Raw genomic sequence first — 26,210 nt, 5'->3', positions numbered from 1 at the left:
AGGCACTCCATAATAATAAAATGTTACACATCTTTTGCCGTGAGTATGAATGATATCCAGTCAAACCTCCTTAGAACGAACACCAAGGGACCGAAGACGGCAACGTCTGTAGGGGCTTCCCTATCAAAATAATAAATTCTACTACTACTACTACTACTACTACTACTACTACTACTACTACTACTACTACTACTACTACCGATGGTATAAACCCCCTATAAACCCTAGCGGCAGATGCAGCGCCTAACGGTGGGGGTGAGTGGGTAAGCCTCACAACCACTGGCACAAGTGCCGAAAACGACCTCATTAGCTGCATCCATGTACCCCTTGTGCCTGGCCACAAGTTCCCAGTTGACTGTGGGTAGCAGCACGGCTGGAAAAACCGCTCCCAGGCAGGACTTGAACCAGGTAACTCTCGTATCTCAATCATGGTCTTTGACCAACCCACTGTGCCTGCCTGGTCTAAAGCTAGGGTTTATCGGGTGTTAGCGGCCGTCGTGAGTTCCCTTCGGGAACGGATACGATAATTTACTTTTTTTTTTTTTACCGATGGTATTTATTCTGTGAGTTTGTCTTAACCTATTTATAACCAGTGAATACATTTCTCCAATAGACATACGAATAGATTTTTTCTACAGCGAAAGATTCTAAGCCACACCGACTCGTCTCGTATGAAACAAATGAGTCACTGAACCTTTCTTTGGCAACATGACGGCAACTGAAACAGCAACTGAGAAAGTACGATTCATGTACAGCACATTCTTGCAGGTACTACAAACAGATTGTAGATCGTAATTTTTGCTTTGGCAGCACGCAACTATATTTGGGGCAGTGCAATCTCGGCGGTACTCACAAATCAAACAGCCCCGACTCGAGTAAACAAATCCAATCATACAAGTACGAGATTTTCACGAGACGAGACTGCACCCATTGGCTTGTTTGGTATGAAGCAAACAAGTCACTGAACCTCTCCATAATGGAGATTTTCCCTGATATGCGAATTTATTTTGCATACTCGGTCAATGGGTCCTTGAACCTTTCCCTCCAGATCATAGGAACTGCCAACGATAGTATGCCACTGGCCAATGCCTTACTTGTAACGTACCAATGTACAATGAACATGAGTATTTCGACAACACATCTAAGCCTCAGCAGCAACATAAGCCTTACCGTCAAGAAGGTGAACTCACGTTCTTCGCACACTGTAGGCAAGGGCAAAGAGATAAAAATGGATCTAAATCCAAATAAAATCAGCACACGTTTCCGTAAATGAAAGGGTGAGCATAAGCAAATGAATCGAAGGAAACTGGTCAACTCAGGGATCACCTGTCATTGAGTATTTCGTAAAAGGAGGCCTCGGCAGCGGAAAAGCAAAATTTAGAAAGGAGATCCTGTCAGCTTTTCCATTATTTATTGCATTCCGCCCAAAATCAGCACACTTTTCGTAAATGAAAGAGTCAACACAAGCAAATGAATCAAAGGGAACTGGTCAACTCACATGTCATTGAGTAATATTCCGCGAAAGGAGGTCTCAGCAGCGCCGAAACGAAATAAGCCAGGCCAGGAGACGAAATATCCGAAACAGCTCATGCAAGAAACAGTTCCAAAGAAGGAAGGAAGTTCCTCGTGCATGCACATCCGAAAAGGCAACAACAAAAAGTCTGCAATGCCCACGCATGCGGCCAGCCGGCCGCGCGATGGTAGGAACCATGGTCCAGGACCAGGTACCGAGCATCTTACGTAGAAACTTACGTAGCTACGTAGACAACGTGTCTGAATAGCGGTGTCGTTAGGTAGCGCCATGTGAACACAATACAGGTCTGCTCTCGATATAACAACTCTCACTTGTACATAAACCTCGTTAGTACATAAAAAAATCAAATCCCGCGCCGAAACAGCATCACTCCCACACAAAATTTGTTCTACACAACATAATCCTACATAACATAAACCTCGACATAACACACGCTACGGCGGTCCCCGACGTGCGCACTCTCGATACAACATAAATTCACGTGCATGGTATGATCAAGCGGTAGCTGTAGCTAGGCAGTTTAGGCCAGTTTAGTCCTACATAACGTAAACCTCGGCATAACGCACCCTATACGCGCAGTCCCCGACGTGTACACTCTCGATACAACGTAGATTCACGTGCGCGGTACAATCAAGCTGTAGCCGTAGCTAGCCAGTTTAGTCCTATTGTGCATATTTTCTGCAGCATTGATGGTATCTGATGTCGATGGTGGTACAGTGTGTATATGTTTGCACGGTTGAACCTGCCTTGTAATACCCTTCATTTTGAGGTGCATCTTGTATTTCACACACGGTTTTCTACATAACATAACTCTCGATATAACATAATGTTTGCGTGGTCCCAGAGATTACGTTATATGGAGAGTAGACCTGTAATAGAAAAGCTGACAGGATCGCTTTTCTAAATGTACATGTAGCTGTGTTGATGCGCGTGGTGTGAAGATCTTTTCGCCATGGCCCTTTCAAGTCGTACGGCGAGTTCTTCCTACTCGGCAGCCTCTTGAGCTGATGGATCTCTTTCCCTCTCTCTCAGCGATCCTCTGACACCTGGACAGCGCTCGGCTAGTTCTGTCAGTTCTGTCAGATCTGGAAATCTCGTCAGTGCTCGCCCTGTGACAAATTATTCTGCTGATTCCCCGCAGCAGAATTCTGCCACTTCGGCGTCTTCGTCTTCCCCTGCGACGTCTCAGCGAAGGACATTAATTTGATCTCGTGATGGACCTGGCCCTTCTCAGGCAGCTTCGTTCTCACGACCAACCATTTCGACGAGGGTCTCCAGCCATGGAGATCGTTGCCTGTGAGCTGGAAAACTTGAGCCCAACTCAGTTCGATGGTGTGACGAAGAAAGCTATTCGCGACAGAGTGATGAAGCTGCTGGAGCTGTTCGCGCAAACAGCGGGAAAAGTACTCGAAAGGGTCACCATGGTCACACTACGTTTTTCGTTGAGCACAACAGATTTTCTTTACGAATTTTCGTCACTTCCAGACGGCTCAGATTCCGAAAGATCTTTACGAATTTTCGTTATGCACAACTTCTCTACTTTGAGCTCTACTTCACGCACTTATTTGTATTTGTATTTGATTATATTCAAGGATTTCCCAAAGGCTTTGGGCCTGTCGAGGGGATCTCCTGCAAGAAGAATGAAATGACAACTTTATGTAGAGGGAGCAGTTAATCGAGGATAGGCTAAGGAAATAGATCGAGGCATACAAAATCTGGTAATTAAGTAGTCGGGATACCGTCAGTGTAATGAATAATTATATCGGCGAAAATGCTGATAGAGAGAATGCTTGAATTCGGGGAGGCTGGTTATTGAGGTAAGAGAAGGCGGTAGGCAATTCCATAGCATTGCAGCTTTGTTGGAAAAGAGGGAAGAAAAACTCACACCGTGCTAATTGATGTTAAGTTCGTTTGGTCTTCTTGGACTTGAAGACAGTGACTTACCTAGGATACCCTGTAAGAAGACTTACAGTCTGTGGGGATTGCCCTAGCAAAATAATAAATTAATACTACTACTACCAAGAGTACATAAAAGTTTATGTGCTCTCGCTACTACTACTAGAAGCATAGCAGTGACTGAAGGAGTCTAGCTCTCATCACCAACCGTATCCTTACTGCCCGGGACAAACGAATGTACACAGGTGTCTGCTTACTGGACATGTCAAAAGCATTCGATAAAGTTAGACATCACCAACTAATTCTCGACCTCTTCAATGTTGGCATCACGGCCACAGCCCTGCGGTGGTTCATGTCTTACCTCTCCGAACGGACCCAGCGTGTGTGTATCGGACCATCACGCAGCACTATCACTCGCTGCACCTGCGGAGTGCCACAGGGATCTGTGCTCGGCCCCATTTTGTTCAACGTATACGCTCGGGAAATACCCTATGTTGCTGGACAAGCTTTGTCTTTGCAGTTTGCAGATGACATTGGTCTCACTTGCAGCAAACCGACTAAGCCTGAAGTGTCTGCAATTCTGTCTGCGTCAGCTTCAGCTATTGCTAACTGGCTAAACGACCGTGGCTTGATCCTGAATGCTTCCAAAAGCCAGGTGATCTCCATTTCTGGGAACCTACCTGAGAAGCATACTCCACTCTCGGTGAACTGTAACGGGACCCTGCTGCCACTTGTGGAGTCTGCCAGGTACCTTGGCATAACATTTGATAGCAACATGTCTTGGGATGACCACGTAACCCGCTGTGCAAACCGTGTATCACAAAAGATCGGAGTCCTGTGGAGGATGCGGCGTTGCCTCAGCACACAGGGTCGGATAACTTACTTCCAGTCCATCATAATGCCTGATCTTCTATATGGATCAAATGCATTCTCGACATCTCTGGCAGCCAGGCACTGTCATCGACTACAGGTTCTGCAAAACCGTGGTGTCCGTGTAGTGTTTGGACGCCCGCCATGGACATCCGCACATGACCTACTGGAGCGCCTCTCACTGTATCGGGTGACTGAAGTATACAAGCAGAAGCTGGCATTCCTTGCATGGCGCTGCCGTTACGGCCAAGCAAGTCCTGAGCTCCAGGTTCTCTTGCTGCCAGCTTGTGGCCCGTCCACGCGCCTGGACTCTGGCATGGGTCTCTGCCTGCCACCCGCCCGCAGCAACTCTGGAAAGGGGACATTCGCCTTCCAGGGTGCGCTATGCTGGAACAACCTGCCTAGCAGTATTTGCTCCATCTCCGTTCCTCGTCAGTTCCGTGCTGCAGCAGTCCCGTTTCTTCTATGAACTGAGAACATTGCAAAGCAATTGTATGTGTGGCTGTCAATGTACATGTGTGTGTGTGTGTATATGTGTGTGTGTGTGTGTATGTGTGTGCGTGCGCATGTGCGTGTGTGTGTGTTGGGGGGGGGGGTACGTGTCCGAGTATGTGTGCATGTGTGTGTGTAGGTGTGGGTATGTACATGTATGTGTGTGGGTATGTGTGTGCGTGTGTGTGTGTGAGTGTGTGTGTGTGTGTGTGTGTGTGTGTGTGTGTGTGTGTGTGTGTGTGTGTGTGTGTGTGTGTGTGTGTGTGTGTGTGTGTGTGTGTGTGTGGATGTGTGGGTGTGTGGATGTGTGGGTGTAGATGTGCAATGCTTCGACTTCTCTCTTTTCTCTTCTCTTCTCTCTTCCTGTCGGTGTCTTCCGCTTCTGGGCCGGCATGGCCCATACTTCATGCGTGCTTGTTCCTGTTGTGGTTATGTCTACTGTGTCTTGCCGCAACTCCGGCTTTGGCCGTGACCACGATGTGTTTCCCCCTTTTCTCCTTTATCCTTTCCTGTCTCTTTTTGCTAAAAGCTTTCTTCTCGCCGTGACCACGATTTTTCTTCTTTTTCTCCTTTATTCTTTTTCTCTCCTTCTTTTCTCTTCTTCCTTTGCTGAGAGCCTTCTGTTCCCATATCTTCTTCACATATGTGTCCCCATTTCTGGGTTACTTGGACTTCATTCGCTTCCTTGTCATTGGACATGTTCAGTCCGTTCGGTTTGCGAATTCAAATAAACACAACCACCAGTGGGCTAGCAATTGATGACAAGCAGCGATAGGCAAAAACGTACAGTTTCAACTTACGGTAACACTTTGCTGAAACGAATTATTCAATACAGATGACACCATTGAAGAATTATAATGCAGTTGGGATCATTCTATCTCAACCAAATGCCTTCTTCGTTGCAATATGGCTGTCTGTTGTATACACGCCTGTTGTATAAGGCAGTTTGCAAACGGTGCATCATACGCAATTACTAGCATATTCCAGAGTAGGCTGTATGATTGTATAGTATTGTATTGTGTTGTATTGCTTTTATTTTACATCGCAAGTCAAACGGGCAATCATGCCCAATGTTATGATGACGATGGAAAGGGAGAAAAGAATAAGAACAAGATTAGTTATCCTGGATTATGGGGAGTGGAGAAAACAGTGAGATGTGCTAGGGCAGGACAACTAGACGGGAATGCTAGGCTGTGAGATTCCGAAGTACATCTATTTTGTGTTTGGTTTATGTAATGCATTGCAAATCCAAGGACTATCATCCCCAAAAGGATAAAATCTAAGATAACCTGGATAGGTGGAGTAAAGAAAACAGTGAGTATGGAGAACTCTCGGGATAGGGAACATCCTAGCATTAGCCATGAAAGTAACTTTCAATAAACGCTTGAATCCGCATGTGGTAGGGCAAGATCCCGAAGTACTGCGGATGTTGGGAAGGGGCAGATTGCAGGCTTCCCGACCTCTGGTGGCACGGGGCAGCGAACAGTAATCCAGGCGTGATTTGAGCAGCAAACTGACATTGCCATGAAGAATACGGTGTACGAGAAGCCGCAACTTGCAATCCGCCCGCTCAACAGCCGGACAAATGCCCAGTTGGCATATATATACGGCTGCATAGTGTGGGCACGTGAGGGCTGGGTTGTGATACAGCGGATGCAGCGTTTATCCAGTCTGATGAGGATCTGTTTGAGGCTTGCTGAGAGGCTGGAGAAGTAGGCGTTCGAGGCGTAGAGTAGGTCAGGTAGGATAAAAGCTGTGTAGTAAAGGAGGGACTGCGCACGGGTGATGTCTGCTCTGATGTGGCGCAAGACTCGGAGTTTGTAGGACACCTTCTTCACTACAGCAGCCACTTGACCTGCCCAGCTCAAGCGCTCGTCCAGACAAATACCAAGGTATTTGGCTGTGCTGGTTTGAGCCAGAGGAGTGCCACGACATGTAACTTCAAGCTCTAGTCTGCTCCGCCTTCCGGCGGAGATGCCCAGAACCTGGGTTATGACAAGTAGAAAGTTCTCCGAGCTGCAGCCGATAAGTTGCGACGACCATAAGGACAACAGGCTAATTTGGCGAAGACCGCTGAACACAGTTTTTTGTACTTTTGGGCGAAACATTCCATGCTCATCAATTAGTGTACCCAGGTAATTTTAACAGTAGAGACGGGGAAAATGCCAGTACCTTTCCAGGCCCGGTACAGTTGTTTGAACTCTTTTATTCTCACGATGGCCTGTGGCCAATAAGAGAAAAAGAATTACGGGCACGGGGATCAGATAAAGAGAAATCAAAGTTTAGTTGCTTGCTGAAATAGTACTTTTTTTAGTACTGTAGCGATGGTAATAAGGAGTTTATCACGTAGGCTGGGCAAAATGGGCCGGGCTATTGATGTGCTAATCAATGTGAGTAGGTACATACGGAAGAGACAAGTGGTAGGATGTTTGCTTTGAAATCTCGTCAGGGGTTGATTTGCCGGAGGCTGAGTGGGAGGCTAGTATTAAAGATATCAAGAGAAGCATAGATGGGAGAGTCTCTTAGCCGGTTTGTGCGTGTTGTGGGTAGCTCAAAGGTTGGGGGAATCTGAGCGTGCGAATGGGTTGTATTCGGGGTAGGCGAATTGCAAGAAGGTGTGGTGGTGCAGGCTATGTGCAAGCAGAATATGGAAGTGGGTATACCGGTCCGGCGGCTGATGAGTGATGGCCATTTGAGCCGGTGCAGCAGCACGGAGTTTTATTTTTTACTAGCAAACACAGCCCTACTAATAATCAGGGGAAGAGGACAACTGAAATGACACTGGACAACAAGACAAAGTGGGTTCTGTGTTCAAAGAAGGGGAGGTGCAAACAGAGGCGAGCTGCGCGCCCTTGGATGCGCTCAAGCCGGTCGTTGAGGGTTGCGGGGAGGGGTGAGAGGACAGTGCAAGCATACTCAAGAATAGGGCGGATGTAAGGTTTTACTGTATCAGAATGTGAGTAGTCCGACACGGTTAATGGCTACGGACATACCAGGACAAGTGATTGTAATCTTGACAAGGGCAATATACAAAAACACAAAGCATAATCATGCTGGAATGGATGCAGAAAAAAACAACGAAGAAGAGAAATGAGATTCCTCCGCATGACAAGATTATGAAGGGAACCAAAGGCAAAAGCAAAAGGAACGATGAAGACGATCCTGGAGGTTTTGCTTGACCAGTCTCTTCTCTAACGGTCCACAGAAACACAAAATATGCCATCAGATGAATGAGTTCCCGTACTCTAGTATTTCGCTGCAGACGAAGAGGGACTATAGACAAAGGACGTACAGTCATGCGTACAATGGCAAATTTTAACATTTAGTGACTTCTCCAATGCCGCTATGTTTCCAATGCCGCTAACCGAGGATGAGGACAAGTCCCAGGCAATTGAGCGGCCCACTGTCAAGCCCAAGCCACTGAAGCTAGAGCAAATCACGGATGACACGTGGAAACTGGTATCAAACGAACCTCACAGAGTGAAGAAAGCCGTAATCTATGTGGGCAATTTGAACTCACATAGCAGTGAAGAAAGTGTCAAGGAATTCACTGAGCAACGCTCTGCAGCAGTAAACAAACCGGTGAAGGTTCACCAGTGCAGCATACACACCACAGAAGATGGGAAAGTGTCTGCCCGCTTGATGATCGATGCGACTGACCTTGAAATCGCCACTGCTCCAAACTTTTGGCCTCGCCCACTGTACGCGCGGGTTTGGCGCCACCGTGAGCGTCCGAAGGGGGACACCTTGTCCGGCTCACACAGTGACACTCTCAGTGATGCTCCAAAGGGGGACACCTTGTCCGGCTCACACAGTGACGCTCTCTCCGAGTCCTCCGACACTCAAGCTCAAAGCTCCAATTAGATCTTTTCGGATCCTGCTGACGAACACATTTGGACTACTGAGTAAACTTGGTGACTTTCACCATGCTGTACACGTTCACCAACCTGACATTGCCATTGTCACAGAGAGCAAGCTAACCCCTGAGAAGGCTACTGATTCCGAACTGTCCTTGCCTGGGTACTACTCCCCACTGCGGAAGGATCGAACAGCTCATGGAGGAGGAGTTGCGGTTTGGGTTAAAGCCAGTCTGGCCCTCCGAGAACTCGATGACATCCAGGTCGGTAATGAGGAGCTAATATGGCTGAGTGTCAGAACTGTGGATAAGAAGTCAGTGGCTGTGTGTGCTGCATATCGCTCTGGCTCCTGCCACGACAATGACATCAGTACCCTTGAAGCCATCAGTGCTGGCATAGACCTGGCCCGTAAATCTTGTCAATATGTGGTATTGGCTGGAGATTTTAACGTACACAACGTGGATTGGCTCGGCAGCACCAAGACAATTCATGCAGGTGTGTACACTGAAGACATGTGTGCTCTTCACTGCTTGAAGCAGCACGTGCATGAGCCCACCACGGGCCTTAACCCACTCGACTAAATAATGACTGACCGACCGGGAGATGCGACCGTCAATACCTTATCACCTCTGGGAAACTCTGACCATGCCTGTGTCCTAGCTGACTTTCATGTAAGCACAGCAGAGGAACCACCAGTGACCAGAACTGTCTGGCTTTACCAACGCGCAGACTGGGACAGACTCCGCCACTTCTTTAGAACAACAGATTGGCAGTCCACTGTCAGTGATGATCCTGATGCAATGTGTATGCACTTGACCCAGAATATTCTGGAAGGAATGCGCCGATACATACCGTCTAAGCAGTTGTGCATGAAACCATCTAACCCCTCTTGGTAGACACCGGAATGCACTGAGGCTGTAGCACAGAAACAAAGAGCATGGAGGAGACTCTGCGCCGACCGGTCAAGTGCCCAGCTGCAAGCCCGTTACAATGTCGCCAAGCACTCGGCTAACCATTGCCTGGCAACTGCCAAGCAGGCATTCACAGCAAGCCTGGCGCAGAAGTTAGCCTCTGGGTGTATGGCGTCTGGTGAATGGTGGCGAACCATCAAGAAGGCCTCTGGCCACGGAAACAGCCCATCCATACCTACTCTCCGCAGCACCGATGGTACGGAGCACGACACCAACCGCAGCAAAGCAGAGTGCATGGCCGAACACTTCGCCAACAAATGCAGTCTAGGGGCAGACGACCTATCCGCTCCATTTCCTTACGTCCGACCACGTACTGACCGCAACCTCTGCACCGTCCGGTTTCGCGAGACCACAGTCGAGCGAACTCTCCGCCAGCTCAACCCCACCAAGGCCACTGGTCCAGATGGGATACCTGCCCGCGTCTTGAAAGCTTGCTCTGCAGAATTGGCACGGCCGCTTTCAAAACTATTTACATGCTGTCTTCGCTCCGGCATCCAGCCACAACAGTGGAAGGTTGCAAACGTAGTTCCAGTCCACAAGCGCAAGTCTAAATCGTCGCCATCAAACTATCGACCAGTGTCGTTACTGAGCATCCTCTCCAAGGTCATGGAGACCATAGTCAACAGGGCAATGAGCAACTTCATGGAGACGAATCACGTCCTGTCAGAACGGCAATTTGGCTTCCGTCGCGGCCACAGTGCAGCAGACCTGCTGACTGCTCTCCACCACCAGTGGGTGCACACCGCCGGAGATAAAGGAGCTTCTCGAGTGCTGGCCATCGACATTGCTGGAGCATTTGACCGGGTGTCTCACACTGGTGTGTTGCACAAGGCTAGAGTGTATGGCATCTCGGGAGACCTGCATCGGTGGCTCCAAGACTACCTCTGCAACCGCACACTTCAAGTCCTCATCTCCGGCCAGACATCAGCCAGGCGCCCAGTTAAGGCTGGGGTGCCACAGGGCAGTATCCTGGGCCCCACCTTATTCTTGGTCTACGTCAACGACCTTGAAGACCACCTCCCAATCGGCTCCAACCTTGCCTCATTCGCCGATGACACAACCCTATACGCCGAAATTGCAACGCTCGCTGCTGTTCCTGACAGCGCTAGAGTACTCCAGGCTGCTGTCGACCTTGTATCCAGTTGGGGCTCGGATTGGAAAGTGCAGTTCGAGCCAGCCAAATCTCAGGCCCTTACAATTTCCCACCATCGTCGGGACTGGCCAATACCCCCCCCCCCATTGTCTTCAATGGAACTCCTGTCGAGGAGCAGCCCTCCATCAAAGTACTCGGCGTCACGTTTGACCATCAGCTAAAATTCAGCCAGCATATCCGAACTGTTGTAGTCCGAGCAACGCAGAGACTTGGAGCCTTGCGCAAGGCATTTCACTTGCTGACTATTCCTGCCCGGCTTCGAGCCTACAAAGCCTTTGTCCGGCCGGTTATGGAGTACTGCCCAATCGTCTGGATGGGGGCAGCTCCTTCCCACTTGAATCGGCTGGACTGGGTGCAGGAGCGAGCCATCAAGGCAATACATCCGCAATGCTGGCTTCCTAGCCTCATAATTCGCCGCACCATCGCTGCCCTCTGCCTCCTGTATAAAGCCCTTTGCGATAATTCTCCCGCTCTTCTCTCGAGAATGGCTCCACCGACACACCAACCCAGGACCACACGCCTCACCCACCAGGCTGTACGACTGTCCACCGCGCATCCCCATCAGTTACAGAATGTTCTTCCTGCCAATTCCCGGAACAATGTGAGCCGAGCCTTTCCCCACTCCGTCATCCCAATTTGGAACCAGCTGCCTACCTCTATCATTCCCCACCCATTTCACCCAAAGAACATCCAAAAGTTCAAGACAGCAGCTTATCACCATCTCCTCAGAACGAACTGGCACTGGGCCACTCATAGCATACGCGAGTAAGAGGGTACAGTGTCCTACCCTGCTTGGACATACATGTAATCTCTCCTCACGGATAGTCTCCTCTTGAATTTAAAAGTCTAACAGCGTTCACATCAATACTCAACTTATTCTTTTGCTCACTGAGCAATACAATCTTTCCATTTTCTTTCTTCTGTTTTCTTTTTCAATTTAATCCTCCCTACCCAAATATCCCTTTGGTGCGTCCATGGAGCTATGAAGCCGAGACCTCTGGTCGGCGGAGCTCAATGGGGCCCACCACCACACTCCATCATTCACCCCAGTGTCTGGAGATATGTGGATTTTGTAGAGAAAAAAAAGAAAAAAAATGCTGCTAGCCAAGATGGCAACACCCCAAACAGTGCGCATGCAACTCCCGTGTGCAGTGTTGAGCTGTGGCACAGGTGACGTCTTGCTTTATTAGTCAATGTGCCTTGCACAATAGTATAATTATATAGTATGTATGCAGTGCGTGTTAATGCATTACAATGTGTTTCCTTGCACATGAGTTGCATGTGCCATGCCCCACGGCCGTCGTACTAGTGCCAGTAGTGGGTCCAGCGTCAACAGCACTGTCTGTATAAATGCATTGCTCATCTGTTGGCTGAGAAGAGGGGTTGGCTGAGAAGAGGGGTGAGCACTACTCTCATGTTATGGCATTTGTTAGATGCAGGATGATTTCCTTCAGCCTTCTGAAATCATGTATCATGTGCATTCGCGGTTGCAGGCGTATCAATTTTAGTTTGAAATTTGCAGCCTCCTGCGGAGCGGAGCCCACGTTGCTTTGGCAGTGGCGGAGGCTCGCTTGCCGACGTAACCGGCGGAGACCTTCATGAACAATGGACTGACTAATTATTCACTTGTCCTGTCTTTCTAAATAACAAGTTATTGCACATGTTCTTGGTTTAGTTTTTGGCCTTTTTTCGTGCTTTGGAGTTACTTGTTGTTCTTGGAGAGTTCATCTTTAAGCTTCTCTACAAAAAAAAAAGAAAAAAAAGCTAGTACTGTAGTAGTAGTAAGACGCGCGCTGTACACTGTACAGTGAACCTGCATCTCATAGTCGTGGGGTCCGTGTTGAGTCCTTAGTGACTTGTTCAAACTATCGTAACTCACTCAATACTTGGTCGATACTCACATTCGAAACATGTGTCTGCAAGAGAAAACTCTCAGCTGGCGATAGAAACAATCGCCGAAGCGATACCACTACCGGTTGTTGAGATATCCGACTCGACATGGCAAATTCCGACTCGATTTTTGCGCAGTCTGCAGAACGCGTATTTTCCATCATGGATCATTTTTGCGCTATCTGCTGCCATGGAAACAAGATTCAAATTTAATGATGGTATATTCTCGCAGGTGGTAGTGTGTCGGGTGAGTGGCAGTGTGTCGGGTGAGTGGCAGTGTGTCGGGTGAGTGGCAGTGTGTCGGGTGAGTGGCAGTGTGTCGGGTGAGTGGCAGTGTGTCGGGTGAGTGGCAGTGTGTCGGGTGAGTGGCAGTGTGTCGGGTGAGTGGCAGTGTGTCGGGTGAGTGGCAGTGTGTCGGGTGAGTGGCAGTGTGCCGGGTGAGTGGCAGTGTGCCGGGTGAGTGGCAGTGGTCCGGGTGAGTGGCAGTGTGTCGGGTGAGTGGCAGTGTGTCGGGTGAGTGGCAGTGTGTCGGGTGAGTGGCAGTGTGTCGGGTGAGTGACAGTGTGTCGGGTGAGTGGCAGTGTGTCGGGTGAGTGGGAGTGTGTCGGGTGAGTTGCAGTGTGTCGGGTGAGTGGCAGTGTGCCGGATGAGTGGCAGTGTGCCGGGTGAGTGGCAGTGTGACGGGTGAGTGGCAGTGTGCCAGGTGAGTGGCAGCGTGTCGGGTGAGTGGCAGCGTGTCGGGTGAGTGGGAGTGTGTCGGGTGAGTGGCAGTGTGCCGGGTAAGTGGCAGTGTGTCGGGTGAGTGGCAGTGTGTCGGGTGAGTGGCAGTGTGCCGGGTGAGTGGCAGTGTGCCGGGTGAGTGGCAGTGTGTCGGGTGAGTGGCAGTGTGTCGGGTGAGTGGCAGTGTGCCGGGTGAGTGGCAATGTGTCGGGTGAGTGGCAGTGTGTCGGGTGAGTGGGAGTGTGTCAGGTGAGTGGCAGTGTGTCGGGTGAGTGGCAGTGTGACGGGTGAGTGGCAGTGTGTCGGGTGAGTGGCTTTGTGTCGGGTGAGTGGCAGTGTTGCGGGCGAGTGGCAATGTGCCGGGTGAGTGGCTGTGCATTCTAGCACCAGCTGAGAGTGTATTGCCCGCGCACTTGTGGCCCGCGCTCTTGTCGGTTTGCGCTCACAGTGCTGGCCAAAGACATCCAACCTCATGAATAAAGTAGCGCCGTGTTCGAGTGCACAGACCTGCAGTGTGTGTAGTGCTAGGGCTGGAGTGCACAGACCTGCAGTGTGTGTAGTGCTAGGGTTGGAGTGCACAGACCTGCAGTGTGTAGTGCTAGGGCTGGAGTGCACAGACCAGTGTGTGTAGTGCTAGGGTTGGAGTGCACAGACCAGTGTGTGTAGTGCTAGGGCTGGAGTGCACAGACCAGTGTGTGTAGTGCTAGGGCTGGAGTGCACAGACCAGTGTGTGTAGTGCTAGGGCTGGAGTGCACAGACCAGTGTGTGTAGTGCTAGGGCTGGAGTGCACAGACCAGTGTGTGTAGTGCTAGGGCTGGAGTGCACAGACCTGCAGTGTGTGTAGTGCTAGGGCTGTGTAGTGCACACACCTGCAGTGTGTGTAGTGCTAGGGTTGGAGTGCGCAGACCAGTATATGTAGTGCTAGGGCTGGAGTGCACAGACCTGCAGTATGTATAGTGCTAGGGCTACGTAGTGCCCGGCAACAGTATTTTATTGATGAGGTTGGATTTCTTTGGCCAGCACTATAGTACCGACACCACATGTAGTTGCAGGTCGGTACTCAACACTGCGCCGGTGCTGGTCTACGCGGATGGTATTGCTTGGTCGTCCAGTGTTCGTTACTGCTGGGTTCACTGACTTCATGCATATCCACACTCAGCGAGCTGGCAGAAGTCACAGGGGCCACGAGTACGGTTCTTTCAGTTGGCAAATTCCAGGTGCGAGTGTGCCGAAAGCTATACGTAGCCTGTGTTGACATGTTTATAGTCAGTTTCAAAGAAATTAGCAATCCTGGCGATCGCCCGGGGAGTTTGCCGTCTTACCGTATGAGCGCTTGAGCGCTGCCTGGAAAAACTCACTGTGAACTCGAAGAAATATTCCGTGCGAAAGCATGAAAAATGACAACTCACTGACGTCGGTATTCGTACATGTTCGTCTGGTTTACAACAAACGAGTTCTTCCTCGTATCGATATAGAGTCAGAGAGGACATGTCGAAAGTGTGGTAAATTTTGAAGAGCGGGATGCATCCCAATTCGTATTGTGACCAAATAGATTCTTTGAGCTGCCGCGGATGCAATTTACTTTCATGATGTGACGAAAACGGCATCGACACAGGCTCATTCCCAAGGCCTTGATGTGGCAAAGCTATCCGTGTGACTTCGACGACATTTTGAGAAAAGCAGATGCCTGTGAAAGCTGATAGAAGACGGCGTTGACTCCTAAATTCAAATAAATTGGTGATCTTCAAATACTAAAATAATTCTCAAACAGAAATCGATCGATCGGTGTACCGGTGTATTCAACAACACGTAGCTACAGCACAATGACTTCCGTGTTCAGTCACACAGTTTCAGTGTTGTTTGTGTTCACAACTTCACATGGCGTGAGCCAGTCAAGCGTCAGTCAGTTCGACAGGAAACGCGAGCTCCAACAACAAGTCGTTTGGCGCAGCCACCCTTCTTGATTTTGTCTTGTACCAGCGTGCGCGTGATCACCAAAACAATGAAAAACGAAGAAAAAATGTTTGACTTGAAGATTTGTTGGGATTTGAACTCACAACTTCATGGTCAGCACACAGCATTCATAACCACAAGGCCAAAAAGGAAAGGATAAATCGTGGGTTTTGATAACAAATCAAGCCATTTTATGTACTTTGTTGTCAAATTTCCCTTATCTTCATACTTTCTAGGACCCAAACTTGATTGCTAATCTTTTTGAAACAGACTGTAGGGGTCGCAAGCATCAGAATATGAGGCTGGGCATATTCGTGGCGAATCAGTGAGCGAACGCTATGTGTTCACTTTTAAACGGGAGAAGAGAGTGGGCCATTTGATGTCGTGTTTTATTCTCATGGTGGCCTGTGGCCAATAAGAGATATTAAAGCGAGATTTACCTCACATAGATGGCTTGGAAATAGACAGCTATCCAAACACACCAGCAACACAGCACCAAGCACACCAGACTGCCAAATTAAAATCAGCATCTCACTTGAATAAGGATTTTTGACATGTTAGTCATCATTTGAGCCTGTACTTCAAGACCATCTGATCAAACGCCAAATGTCCCAATCCTTTAAACAAGCCTAGTTAACAGGTGTGAGTTTTACCACCACATGAATCAACATAGTAAACAAGTAGTCTAATACTCACCATCGCACCGCACCAGATTATCCCACTTGCCGTTGGTAGCATTGTGCTCACTGCATGTCATTGGCGTGTGTTTCTGTGGCAGGTATCCATAGTTACAGGTAACCCATGCATAGCGGTAAACGGTGGCCTGGTAGATGGTTACTTTTCCATGGTTTACCGTAATCGTACTTGGGCAATAATCCAGGATCGCTATCAAGTTTTGTGACATCCGTCAAGACAACGAAAAAGAAGCATGAAAGCAAGAAAAACAAGACACACTGGCATAAGCACCACAATCAGGCTACTTCATCCTATCTACTGGGTGTTTCGTGTATTTTGACCTATAAGTTAAAGGCAATAAAATGACATTCACCACAACACCGAGAAAGACGCATGAAGGCTCACGAAGAAATACACACTGAGATAAACAGTGCAATAAGATTACAACAATCAAGTGCATACCACTGGCTCCATTCACTAATCTATTTCACACCAAACCAAGTAGGCAAAGTGGGTGGGTCCAGGACCATGAATGGAAAACGAGAGGTACCTGGTCCCAGTCCTTCCTGGTAGCGGTTTTTGCAGCTGTGCTGCTACCCACAGTCAACTGGGAACTTGTGTGGCCAGATGCAAGGGGTACACGGATGTGGCTAATGGGGATTTCGGCACTTGTGCACATGGCTGTGAGACTTATTCTGTCACCCCCACGGTTAGTCGCTGCATCTGTCAATAGGATTTCTCAGGTGTATGTGGCCACAGTGTGTTCCCTCGGGGGCTAGGAGACAATTTACCGTATTTGCCAGAGTATAGCGAGCACCTGGGTATAATGCACACCCCTATTTTTAAATGTAGAAAGGAAAAGGACATTATAGATACGAGTTAAGAGTAAAGATCCATCACTGTAACCAGATACTATATACAGTCAGAAAGTGCAACAACTAGGCACAACACTTTTCCTTTCTACATTTATTATTGGCTCAACATCCGAGTTTTAAATTGCACCCCTATTTTTGACACACGTTATAGCAATTCAAGGTGTATCCAGACTATACTGCGCTGCCGGGATTTGAGAGCATTGTCGATAATAGAGACGGTACTATTGCGACAATTTTACATTTAAATTTTGTATAAAGGCCATGCCACCACTGGAGTCTCGTACCCACCATGCATTAGCAGTGTAGCTGGCAGTAGACACTAGAAATGCACAGCCATATATGGTTTGCTCAGGGTCAGAGGTGGCCAACTTCGCAATAGTTGGATGCATTTCACTACTTTTCGAAGTACATGCACTTTCCATTTCGCAGCTTAGCGCGTGCTTTTGGATTTGAGGCCTGAAATAGTACACCTACTGTGGTCAATATACTCCTGAAAATACGGTACTACACACAGTAAGCAACTTTGACTGCTCAAAACTATTCAATACCTACCCAGAGATGGATGGTGTAAAAGTTCACACTACAACTGCAATAGTTGTCACCTTCTTATTGTTATCGCCTTTGATATTGTCATGCAGGTAGTTTGCTCACACCTTGCCAATGCCGGTTCTTTTCCTGTTTCACCTTCTGCTTGGTTCTATAGTTGCGTTCATCCTTTATAACCGTCATTCGACGTGTACGTCATGGTGCATGTGATTTCAACCAGCCTCTTGCAGTAAAATTCAAAAACTGCGCTCCGGACTTCCGTCACTTTTGCATCAACGGTTGTGCCAAATATTCTGTAAATTCTGGGATGCTGGCATAGTTAAGCGGTACTGTCCCAGGAACTCTTCTAAGGTGAGGCAATGTTGGCTTGATGGAGTTTTGTTCGTAGCTTGTTCGAGTACGCTATGGCGTGGCTCGTTTGTAGACCCATAAGGCCACCATTTTTTATATCTATGTTTTGCGTCGTCCGCACGCATACGTTTTGATTTATTTCGGGGAAAAAAAGCGAATATGCACATTGCATATTGAGTGTACGATCGCGCGAGTCATCAGTGTGAACTGGTTGCATACGGCGAAGCTGGGATTCACAAATGGCCTCGAGTCGAGGCCAGCGTTGGTAAATTGTCTGTTCGGCATCTGCGAGCAGTATTCTATGAGCTTACATCAGACCGCATCGATTGCCTCAAGCTGAGAGGATGCGCCGTTCCGGAGCTCTTTGCACCGCTGCTGAAGTCTGAGTACAATAATCCAGCGAAGTATGGGCACCTCCTCTGTCTAAAGTGAATATTTGCTCATGCTCAAAAACCCAAACTTTGTCCTTCGATGCACAACTTTTCTTTCGAATGTACAACATGAACGAGCTGTTGTGCTACATGTATGTACAGTTCTAGCTAATTCTATACATCTCTGATGAGCTTTTTTATTATTTTGCAATTTTATATTTCTTTTCCATCTCTCGCATATGATTCTGGAAGTTGAACTGACGCGAAACATAGATATAAAAAATGATGGCCTAATAGACAATATGATTTTTCGGGCATTTTTGAGGGGTATGCCAGTTTGAAGGTTCCCTTCAGAAACCTTTTTCAACGGCTTTGCACAGTCGATCTACACCCTAGAGGGAACCCACCTGCAAATGGTGAGCCAAATCGGAGAGATCTACTTGCATACTTTGGTATTCTGAGACATGCTCTCCAAAGTTAACACAAAGTAAACAAAATCTGTCACTCACGTCTGCATTGTACACGCTCCCACTTGCCGTGCGTACGATTGTGTCCGAGGCATGCTACTTTGTCCTTAGGCTCTGCAAGAAAACCTGCTTTACACGTGATGGTTGCCACATCCACAATGCTGCTTCCCATCTTAGCTACATTTCCATTGTATATTTGGATCGTACTTGGGCAATAATTAGGTTGAGCTATTAAGTATTGGTAAAGGATTGACATCGAACATGACACCGGCCCGGAAGAGACACACAAAAGAAACAAGACATGGAGACGTAAGTGGCCAGACTGGACTACTCTGATTATGGCAGCTTGAGGATGCTATTGTCCGTGCTGGTATTTATGCCAGGAGAAATATGTGGTGGCGCATGTGTGTGTGTGTGTGTGTGTGTGTGTGTGTGTGTGTGTGTGTGTGTGTGTGTGTGTGTGTGTGTGCATGTGTTTGTGTGTGCGTATGTGTTATTACTTTTTTGTTCCAAATTGATCCCGATGGACGTTTATCTAGTTAAGGGCATAGCGGGTTTAAGTAGTTGGGGCAAACTGTATGGATACGCTTGTTTACAAAATGGCCTGGGAAAACCTCGCTGAACGACCCCATATTGTAATCTGGTGGCATTCAATCAGCCGTGTGTTCTGGCCCATCAATATGCAAAGGCTCAATATCTGCCTGCAAGTTGCCAGGTTGAGGCAGAGGACTGGACAAAGGGGGGTCCGGATACGAATACCCCAATTTTGTTTTTACACACAGTAAAACAAATTCTTTCACTCACGTTTGCACTCCAGCAGATTTTCCCACTGGCCGTGCGTAGCATTGTGCACAGCGCATGTCATTGGTGAGTTTTTCTGTGGTTGGTATCCATACTCGCAGGTCACCCATGCAAGACGGTCAATGGATCCATGGTACACTGTTACTTTTCCATTGCTTACAGTGATCGTACTTGGGCAATAATCCACGATGGCTATCAAGTATTGAGACACACCGGAAAAGATGCATGAAAGCAAGCAAAACAAGACACAGACGTATCAGCATCTCAATCAGGCCACTTAAGGCTGTCTACCGGGTTTGGTGTATTTGAGCTATAAAGAATTGACAGTAAACTGACATTCACCACAACACTAATAATACCCCAGTGCACTAATATTAATACCCCAGTGCACTAATAATAATACCCCAGTGCACTAATAATAATACCCCAGTGCACTAATAATAATACCCCAGTGCACTAATAATAATACCCCAGTGCACTAATAATAATACCCCAGTGCACTAATAATAATACCCCAGTGCACTAATAATAATACCCCAGTGCACAAATAACAATACCCCAGTGCACAAATAATAATACCCCAGTGCACTAATAATAATACCCCAGTGCACTAATAATAATACCCCAGTGCACTAATAATAATACCCCAGTGCACTAATAATAATACCCCAGTGTTTTCAACACACAGGAGCTCAGGCTTTTCTACTGACATGACTTTACTTCACTGACTCATGACTGCTGTGCAGAGGACTCGAGGAGTCCCAAAAACGTTAAACTCGGCAAGCCAGCAAGAAAATTCCTCTCTCTGCTCAATACACAATGTTTGGGGGAATTCACCACTCATCAGTTGAGCTTGAGAAGGCGGGAGGAGATTGTCCCTGAAGAGCACCACTTATATAGTGCTTTCCGGGCTAAATATCACCAAGTATGCATGAGCTCCAGTGTGAGGAGCAAGCACTTTCCTATAAACTTATCGCCAATGTTGCTACCACTATATTCATTACCAATACAGAACATTTTTAAAAAAAAGTGTCACTCACGGTCGCACCGTAGTTGCTGATTCCACTTGCCATGCGTAGCATTGCCTCCAACACATTTCATTGGATCAAGATTCGGTGGAAGATACCCTTGCTGACAGGTAACATATGCCAAACTGTCAATTGTTAGTTTACCATAATATAAAACCGCCAGTGCACTACCAAACACGGTTATGTTTCCATTGCTAATTTTGTTTGGCATTGAGCAATAATTCCGGATCTCTATCAAGTATTGGTAAGTTATTGACATCCATCAAGACGTGAAGAAAAACACATAAATACATGTAAAAACAAAACACAGAAACATGAACAGCCCAATGAGACTAAGAATCGCAATGAATAGTACAATCATGGCCACAAACCATCGTGAGAATAAAATATTTCAATCATCTGTGTATACACAAGTCGTCACTGGAACGGTTTGTTCGACCAGATCTCGCCTTCTCCTTTGCGACCAAGGACACATCAACGAGGCTGGTGAAAAAGGCGAGATCATCCACCTAGAGGTCTGGGCTCTGCAGTGGCTGAACGACTTCTATTTTTAACTTGTTCATCTTGCGCTGCTGCGCGAAGTGACGATTGTCACATCTCTGCGTTTTGGAGTTTTGACATCTTGCCGACCTGTTCGCATGAAGACAGGCGTTTCGGGGATGACAAAGATTTCAAAACGCTAGCTGCTATTGCTATTCATTTTCCACTCTTCTTGCTCCTGGGGGCCATTGCCCTGCTCTGTCAAGTTCTGCACTAAAAAAAATAGCTACAACGAGCAGTGAGCGCAGTGCTTTTCTTCCGATTGCGCCTGATGGACGAAAAATGAAAAACATGTTCGCTGTACAGTGGATATCAGTTATAAAGTCATCGGACATAGTGATAAACCGGCTTTATTGATACAAAATGAAAATATCAAAAGCAAAACCAGAAAAAGCCAGTCAAATTATCATTATAACCAGTATATTGTATATAGCAATAAATCGGCTATAAGGATACAGAATCACCATTCAAAACACCTCTTTGTGCAGAAACATTATCGTCTTTAGTGATAGCTACGCACGAGTGTGGGACATTGATGTCTCGACTTGGAGCCACATGTATTGTCATAGTGTATTCTGGTCTGATGCTTCCTGGATGATGCCTTTGGGCCAAGAAGTTCTTCACCCTAGGCTGGGGAAGGTGCAGTAGCATGCATCATGTATCAGTATGCTACATTAGCGCGATCGAGTACCCACACGTGTATAATGTGTACGTATGATGCGCACAGTTGAAAATCGCCTGTAGTGATATACCGGTTATAGTGATAAAATGTGAAAAATCAGAAGGGCACGTTGTAACCAATATTCTACTCTACTTTGTTTGCAGCGTCGCCACCCTTGCTCTGCGACGACTGTCGGCTCGCCAAAATCAAAGTATGAATTATGCTTTCCTACGATTCCGAAATGTCATGTCAGTGTTTCAGGCTGACAGAACCAGAGAGATAGAGAAAGACAGAGAGAGAAAGAGAAAAAGAGAGAAAGAGAGAAAGAGAGAGAGAGAGAGAGAGAGAGAGAGAGAGAGAGAGAGAAAGAGAGAAAGAGAGAGAGAGAGAGACAGAGAGAGAGAGAGTGCTAAACAACAGCAGTGAAAAACACGAAGTTTTTGTTTCCGGAGGTAGTACTACAGTCATGTAGGATGGCAAGTCCTATTCTAGCAAGTCCTATTCTAGCAAGTCCTATTCTAGCAAGTCCTATTCTAGCAAGTCCTATTCTAGCAAGTCCTATTCTAGCAAGTCCTATTCTAGCAAGTCCTATTCTAGCAAGTCCTATTCTAGCAAGTCCTATTCTAGCAAGTCCTATTCTAGCAAGTCCTATTCTAGCAAGTCCTATTCTAGCAAGTCCTATTCTAGCAAGTCCTATTCTAGCAAGTCCTATTCTAGCAAGTCCTATTCTAGCAAGTCCTATTCTAGCAAGTCCTATTCTAGCAAGTCCTATTCTAGCAAGTCCTATTCTAGCAAGTCCTATTCTAGCAAGTCCTATTCTAGCAAGTCCTATTCTAGCAAGTCCTATTCTAGCAAGTCCTATTCTAGCAAGTCCTATTCTAGCAAGTCCTATTCTAGCAAGTCCTATTCTAGCAAGTCCTATTCTAGCAAGTCCTATTCTAGCAAGTCCTATTCTAGCAAGTCCTATTCTAGCAAGTCCTATTCTAGCAAGTCCTATTCTAGCAAGTCCTATTCTAGCAAGTCCTATTCTAGCAAGTCCTATTCTAGCAAGTCCTATTCTAGCAAGTCCTATTCTAGCAAGTCCTATTCTAGCAAGTCCTATTCTAGCAAGTCCTATTCTAGCAAGTCCTATTCTAGCAAGTCCTATTCTAGCAAGTCCTATTCTAGCAAGTCCTATTCTAGCAAGTCCTATTCTAGCAAGTCCTATTCTAGCAAGTCCTATTCTAGCAAGTCCTATTCTAGCAAGTCCTATTCTAGCAAGTCCTATTCTAGCAAGTCCTATTCTAGCAAGTCCTATTCTAGCAAGTCCTATTCTAGCAAGTCCTATTCTAGCAAGTCCTATTCTAGCAAGTCCTATTCTAGCAAGTCCTATTCTAGCAAGTCCTATTCTAGCAAGTCCTATTCTAGCAAGTCCTATTCTAGCAAGTCCTATTCTAGCAAGTCCTATTCTAGCAAGTCCTATTCTAGCAAGTCCTATTCTAGCAAGTCCTATTCTAGCAAGTCCTATTCTAGCAAGTCCTATTCTAGCAAGTCCTATTCTAGCAAGTCCTATTCTAGCAAGTCCTATTCTAGCAAGTCCTATTCTAGCAAGTCCTATTCTAGCAAGTCCTATTCTAGCAAGTCCTATTCTAGCAAGTCCTATTCTAGCAAGTCCTATTCTAGCAAGTCCTATTCTAGCAAGTCCTATTCTAGCAAGTCCTATTCTAGCAAGTCCTATTCTAGCAAGTCCTATTCTAGCAAGTCCTATTCTAGCAAGTCCAATTCTAGCAAGTCCAATTCTAGCAAGTCCTATTCTAGCAAGTCCTATTCTAGCAAGTCCTATTCTAGCAAGTCCTATTCTAGCAAGTCCTATTCTAGCAAGTCCTATTCTAGCAAGTCCTATTCTAGCAAGTCCTATTCTAGCAAGTCCTATTCTAGCAAGTCCTATTCTAGCAAGTCCTATTCTAGCAAGTCCTATTCTAGCAAGTCCTATTCTAGCAAGTCCTATTCTAGCAAGTCCTATTCTAGCAAGTCCTATTCTAGCAAGTCCTATTCTAGCAAGTCCTATTCTAGCAAGTCCTATTCTAGCAAGTCCTATTCTAGCAAGTCCTATTCTAGCAAGTCCTATTCTAGCAAGTCCTATTCTAGCAAGTCCTATTCTAGCAAGTCCTATTCTCACAGTGATTTACCTGTGTATTGAGCGTACGCTCCCGGATATCCAAAGGTATAGCTCTTGGATGTGAGGATTCTCTCCATCACACCAACCAAATTGTAGGGAGAAGCTGTGTAAGACAAACGGTACCCGAGTCTTTCCTTCGCTTTGAAAGTTGATATCCAACGTCCGGTGCCATCGGTATAAATAACACGTGTTGAGCAGATTGGGTCTACATAAAACTTGCAGGCTTTAACTGTAAATGACACAAATCAAATCAGCACACAGTTTGCACCACCATTATAAGCGGTATCTGGTGTTGCTTATAAAATCTCATAGAGTGTCTACTTGATAGCCACTGCTTTGTTTTGCTACAGTCCATTCATTGGAAACTGGCACCCTAACTTGTTGGTGTCTCTGTCATATAGTTGTAGATATCGTGAAAACAACAGGACATCCTGCATTGTGTGACTCGGCCAATTACTCGTTGCCACATTTGAGGCCAGAAAAGTCCAAGAACAGGGAAATAGAAATTCAGCCAGGTTTTACAAAATTGGGACAGGTATGCCATGGCAAAATGTATGGAGAATCAGATCCAAAACCCAGATTTTTTAGATTTAAAGTGGGTTTTTGATCCTCAATTCGGCCCAAATCCGACTTTCAAAAGCCAGCGGGCTGGTTTTTGATGAATGGACTGTAGGTGCGCGACTGTGGTCCATTTGAAGGCATCAGAAGTGACCTATTTGCACTAAGGCCGCGGTCACACCGAAACAAGCCACTTTGGGCTTGTGATCGCTGGCGTTCAGCAGGCTTGCGTACTCCCTGTCAAGCAATCACACCAGACGAAATGTTGAGTGTAAAGTGTAAAGCTTGAATGGCTTGTTTTCTTGCCCGCCAAATTTTGAATCACTCGAAACACCTACACACACACATCCACAAGAAGTCGGAAAGCAGGATGGTGGTGATCAACAATTATTATTTACTGTACTTTTTGTAGTGTTCAGTTTTTATGAAGAAGCAAAGGAAGCCTGGGTCCTGAATTGCGACGTCGTGCTCTTTTTATTTGCTCAGCGTGCATGAACGCATTGACTCGGGTGGTGTTTCCTGACGTTGGGCTTTCTGCTCCGCCGGTTCCTTTTCTTCAACTCCGTCGCAATCCACTCTCTTCTTCGTACCTTTTTTCATGAATTTCAGTTGTGTGTTTGTTACCTTGTCTTGGCCTCGAACCACAGCTCCAAAAATCTATGCTCTAGAGGCACCGGCAGTCCAGGAATCCATGTTCATCGGAGAAAATCAAAATACCTCTTGGAATACTACCCATTCTCCCCTTTAAAGGCCGATTCATAATACAACTTTCTGCGACGCGACACGCGATTTGCGACAGTTGCGACAAGAAACTGCCTGTCGCGAGCTGTCGCAAGCTGTCGCAATGCACCTGTCGCAGTAGTTGAAGAAAGTTCAACTTTTGCGACATGCGACACGCGACATGCACAAATGGAGTACAGTTTCGACCCTGGGTGCACGTGCAGTGCACGTGCATAGTACTACTTGTGCATGAGGATGTGGCAAACATGAAGAAAATTGTGAACCGTGTGTCGCTGTCTTATCTTGTAGTTCTTTGGCTCCTGATCACCATGGTGTTATTCGTTTTTCTCTGCGATGATTGGAAGTGGGTGAAAACTGGAAAAGAAAGTCCCCAAAATTGTCCCGAAGTACCGAGTGACGTCACGCCGGACTTGACCTGCACGCGTACATTCATCGTCAAAAACGAAGTCCAGCCCGTGTGCTGGTCGATCGAGCCAACTGTTCGATGTACAGTGCACGCTTGCATTCTGAACTCGGGTACTGATGTGTACGTTGTACACAATGAGAACGCCAAAAAGGGACAAAACAAACAAAAGTCGACAGCAGTTTATCGCACTGGTACTTCCTCCACGAAGCTCCAGCTCTTTGTTTTATTTGTACCGTAAAGTACCGCCAGAGCGCCCCACCATCTCATCCTTTCGTGGTCGTATTGTGGAGGTGGTCTGCTGTCTGTAGGTCATACGACATGAACCTTGTACACATATTGCACGTTTTGCAGTCAATCCGTACCTTCGAGCGGACACAAGTTCCACACAAAACCCTGCCGAGCGTGACCTTAGTACACTAAGATTCTCACATCGTACAAACTTCGTTGCACTCTGCCATACGATTTTCCTTTCTCAGGCTCTAAAATCAAGGTGGGGCGCTCTCGCGAGACGAGGCGCTCTGGCGGTACTTTACGGTAATTACGAAGGAGTGGAAAGATTTTTTTTTGCTGTTAGTGTGACACACATACCTCGTACTTGAAAATGATGTCGTTGTATCGAAGGTGGCGGTGTTGCCCACGCGGCTCTGAAATGAAAGACGTCGGAGTTTGGCATCTGCATCTTCAGCAACATCGCCA

At 46.9% G+C, this 26,210-nt stretch overlaps 1 protein-coding gene across 2 annotated transcripts in view; it reads right to left on the bottom strand.

Annotated features, from left to right (window-relative positions):
• Positions 1-26,210, bottom strand: part of LOC135819292 (sushi, von Willebrand factor type A, EGF and pentraxin domain-containing protein 1-like) — a 94,311-nt gene that overhangs the window by 54,858 nt on the left and 13,243 nt on the right. For both annotated transcript variants that reach the window (XM_065332464.1, XM_065332466.1), the window contains exons 3-4: positions 23,820-24,038; positions 20,463-20,681 (exon numbers count right to left, since the gene is read on the bottom strand). In XM_065332464.1, coding sequence (XP_065188536.1) covers positions 20,463-20,681; positions 23,820-24,038 — 438 coding nt within the window. The remainder of the gene's footprint in view (positions 1-20,462; positions 20,682-23,819; positions 24,039-26,210) is intronic.

This window comes from Sycon ciliatum, chromosome 6 (assembly GCF_964019385.1).
Source record: "Sycon ciliatum chromosome 6, ocSycCili1.1, whole genome shotgun sequence".
Taxonomy (NCBI): domain Eukaryota; kingdom Metazoa; phylum Porifera; class Calcarea; order Leucosolenida; family Sycettidae; genus Sycon; species Sycon ciliatum.
Note: the sequence above shows the minus strand (reverse complement) of the source record. Positions and strands in the feature narration are given on the sequence as shown.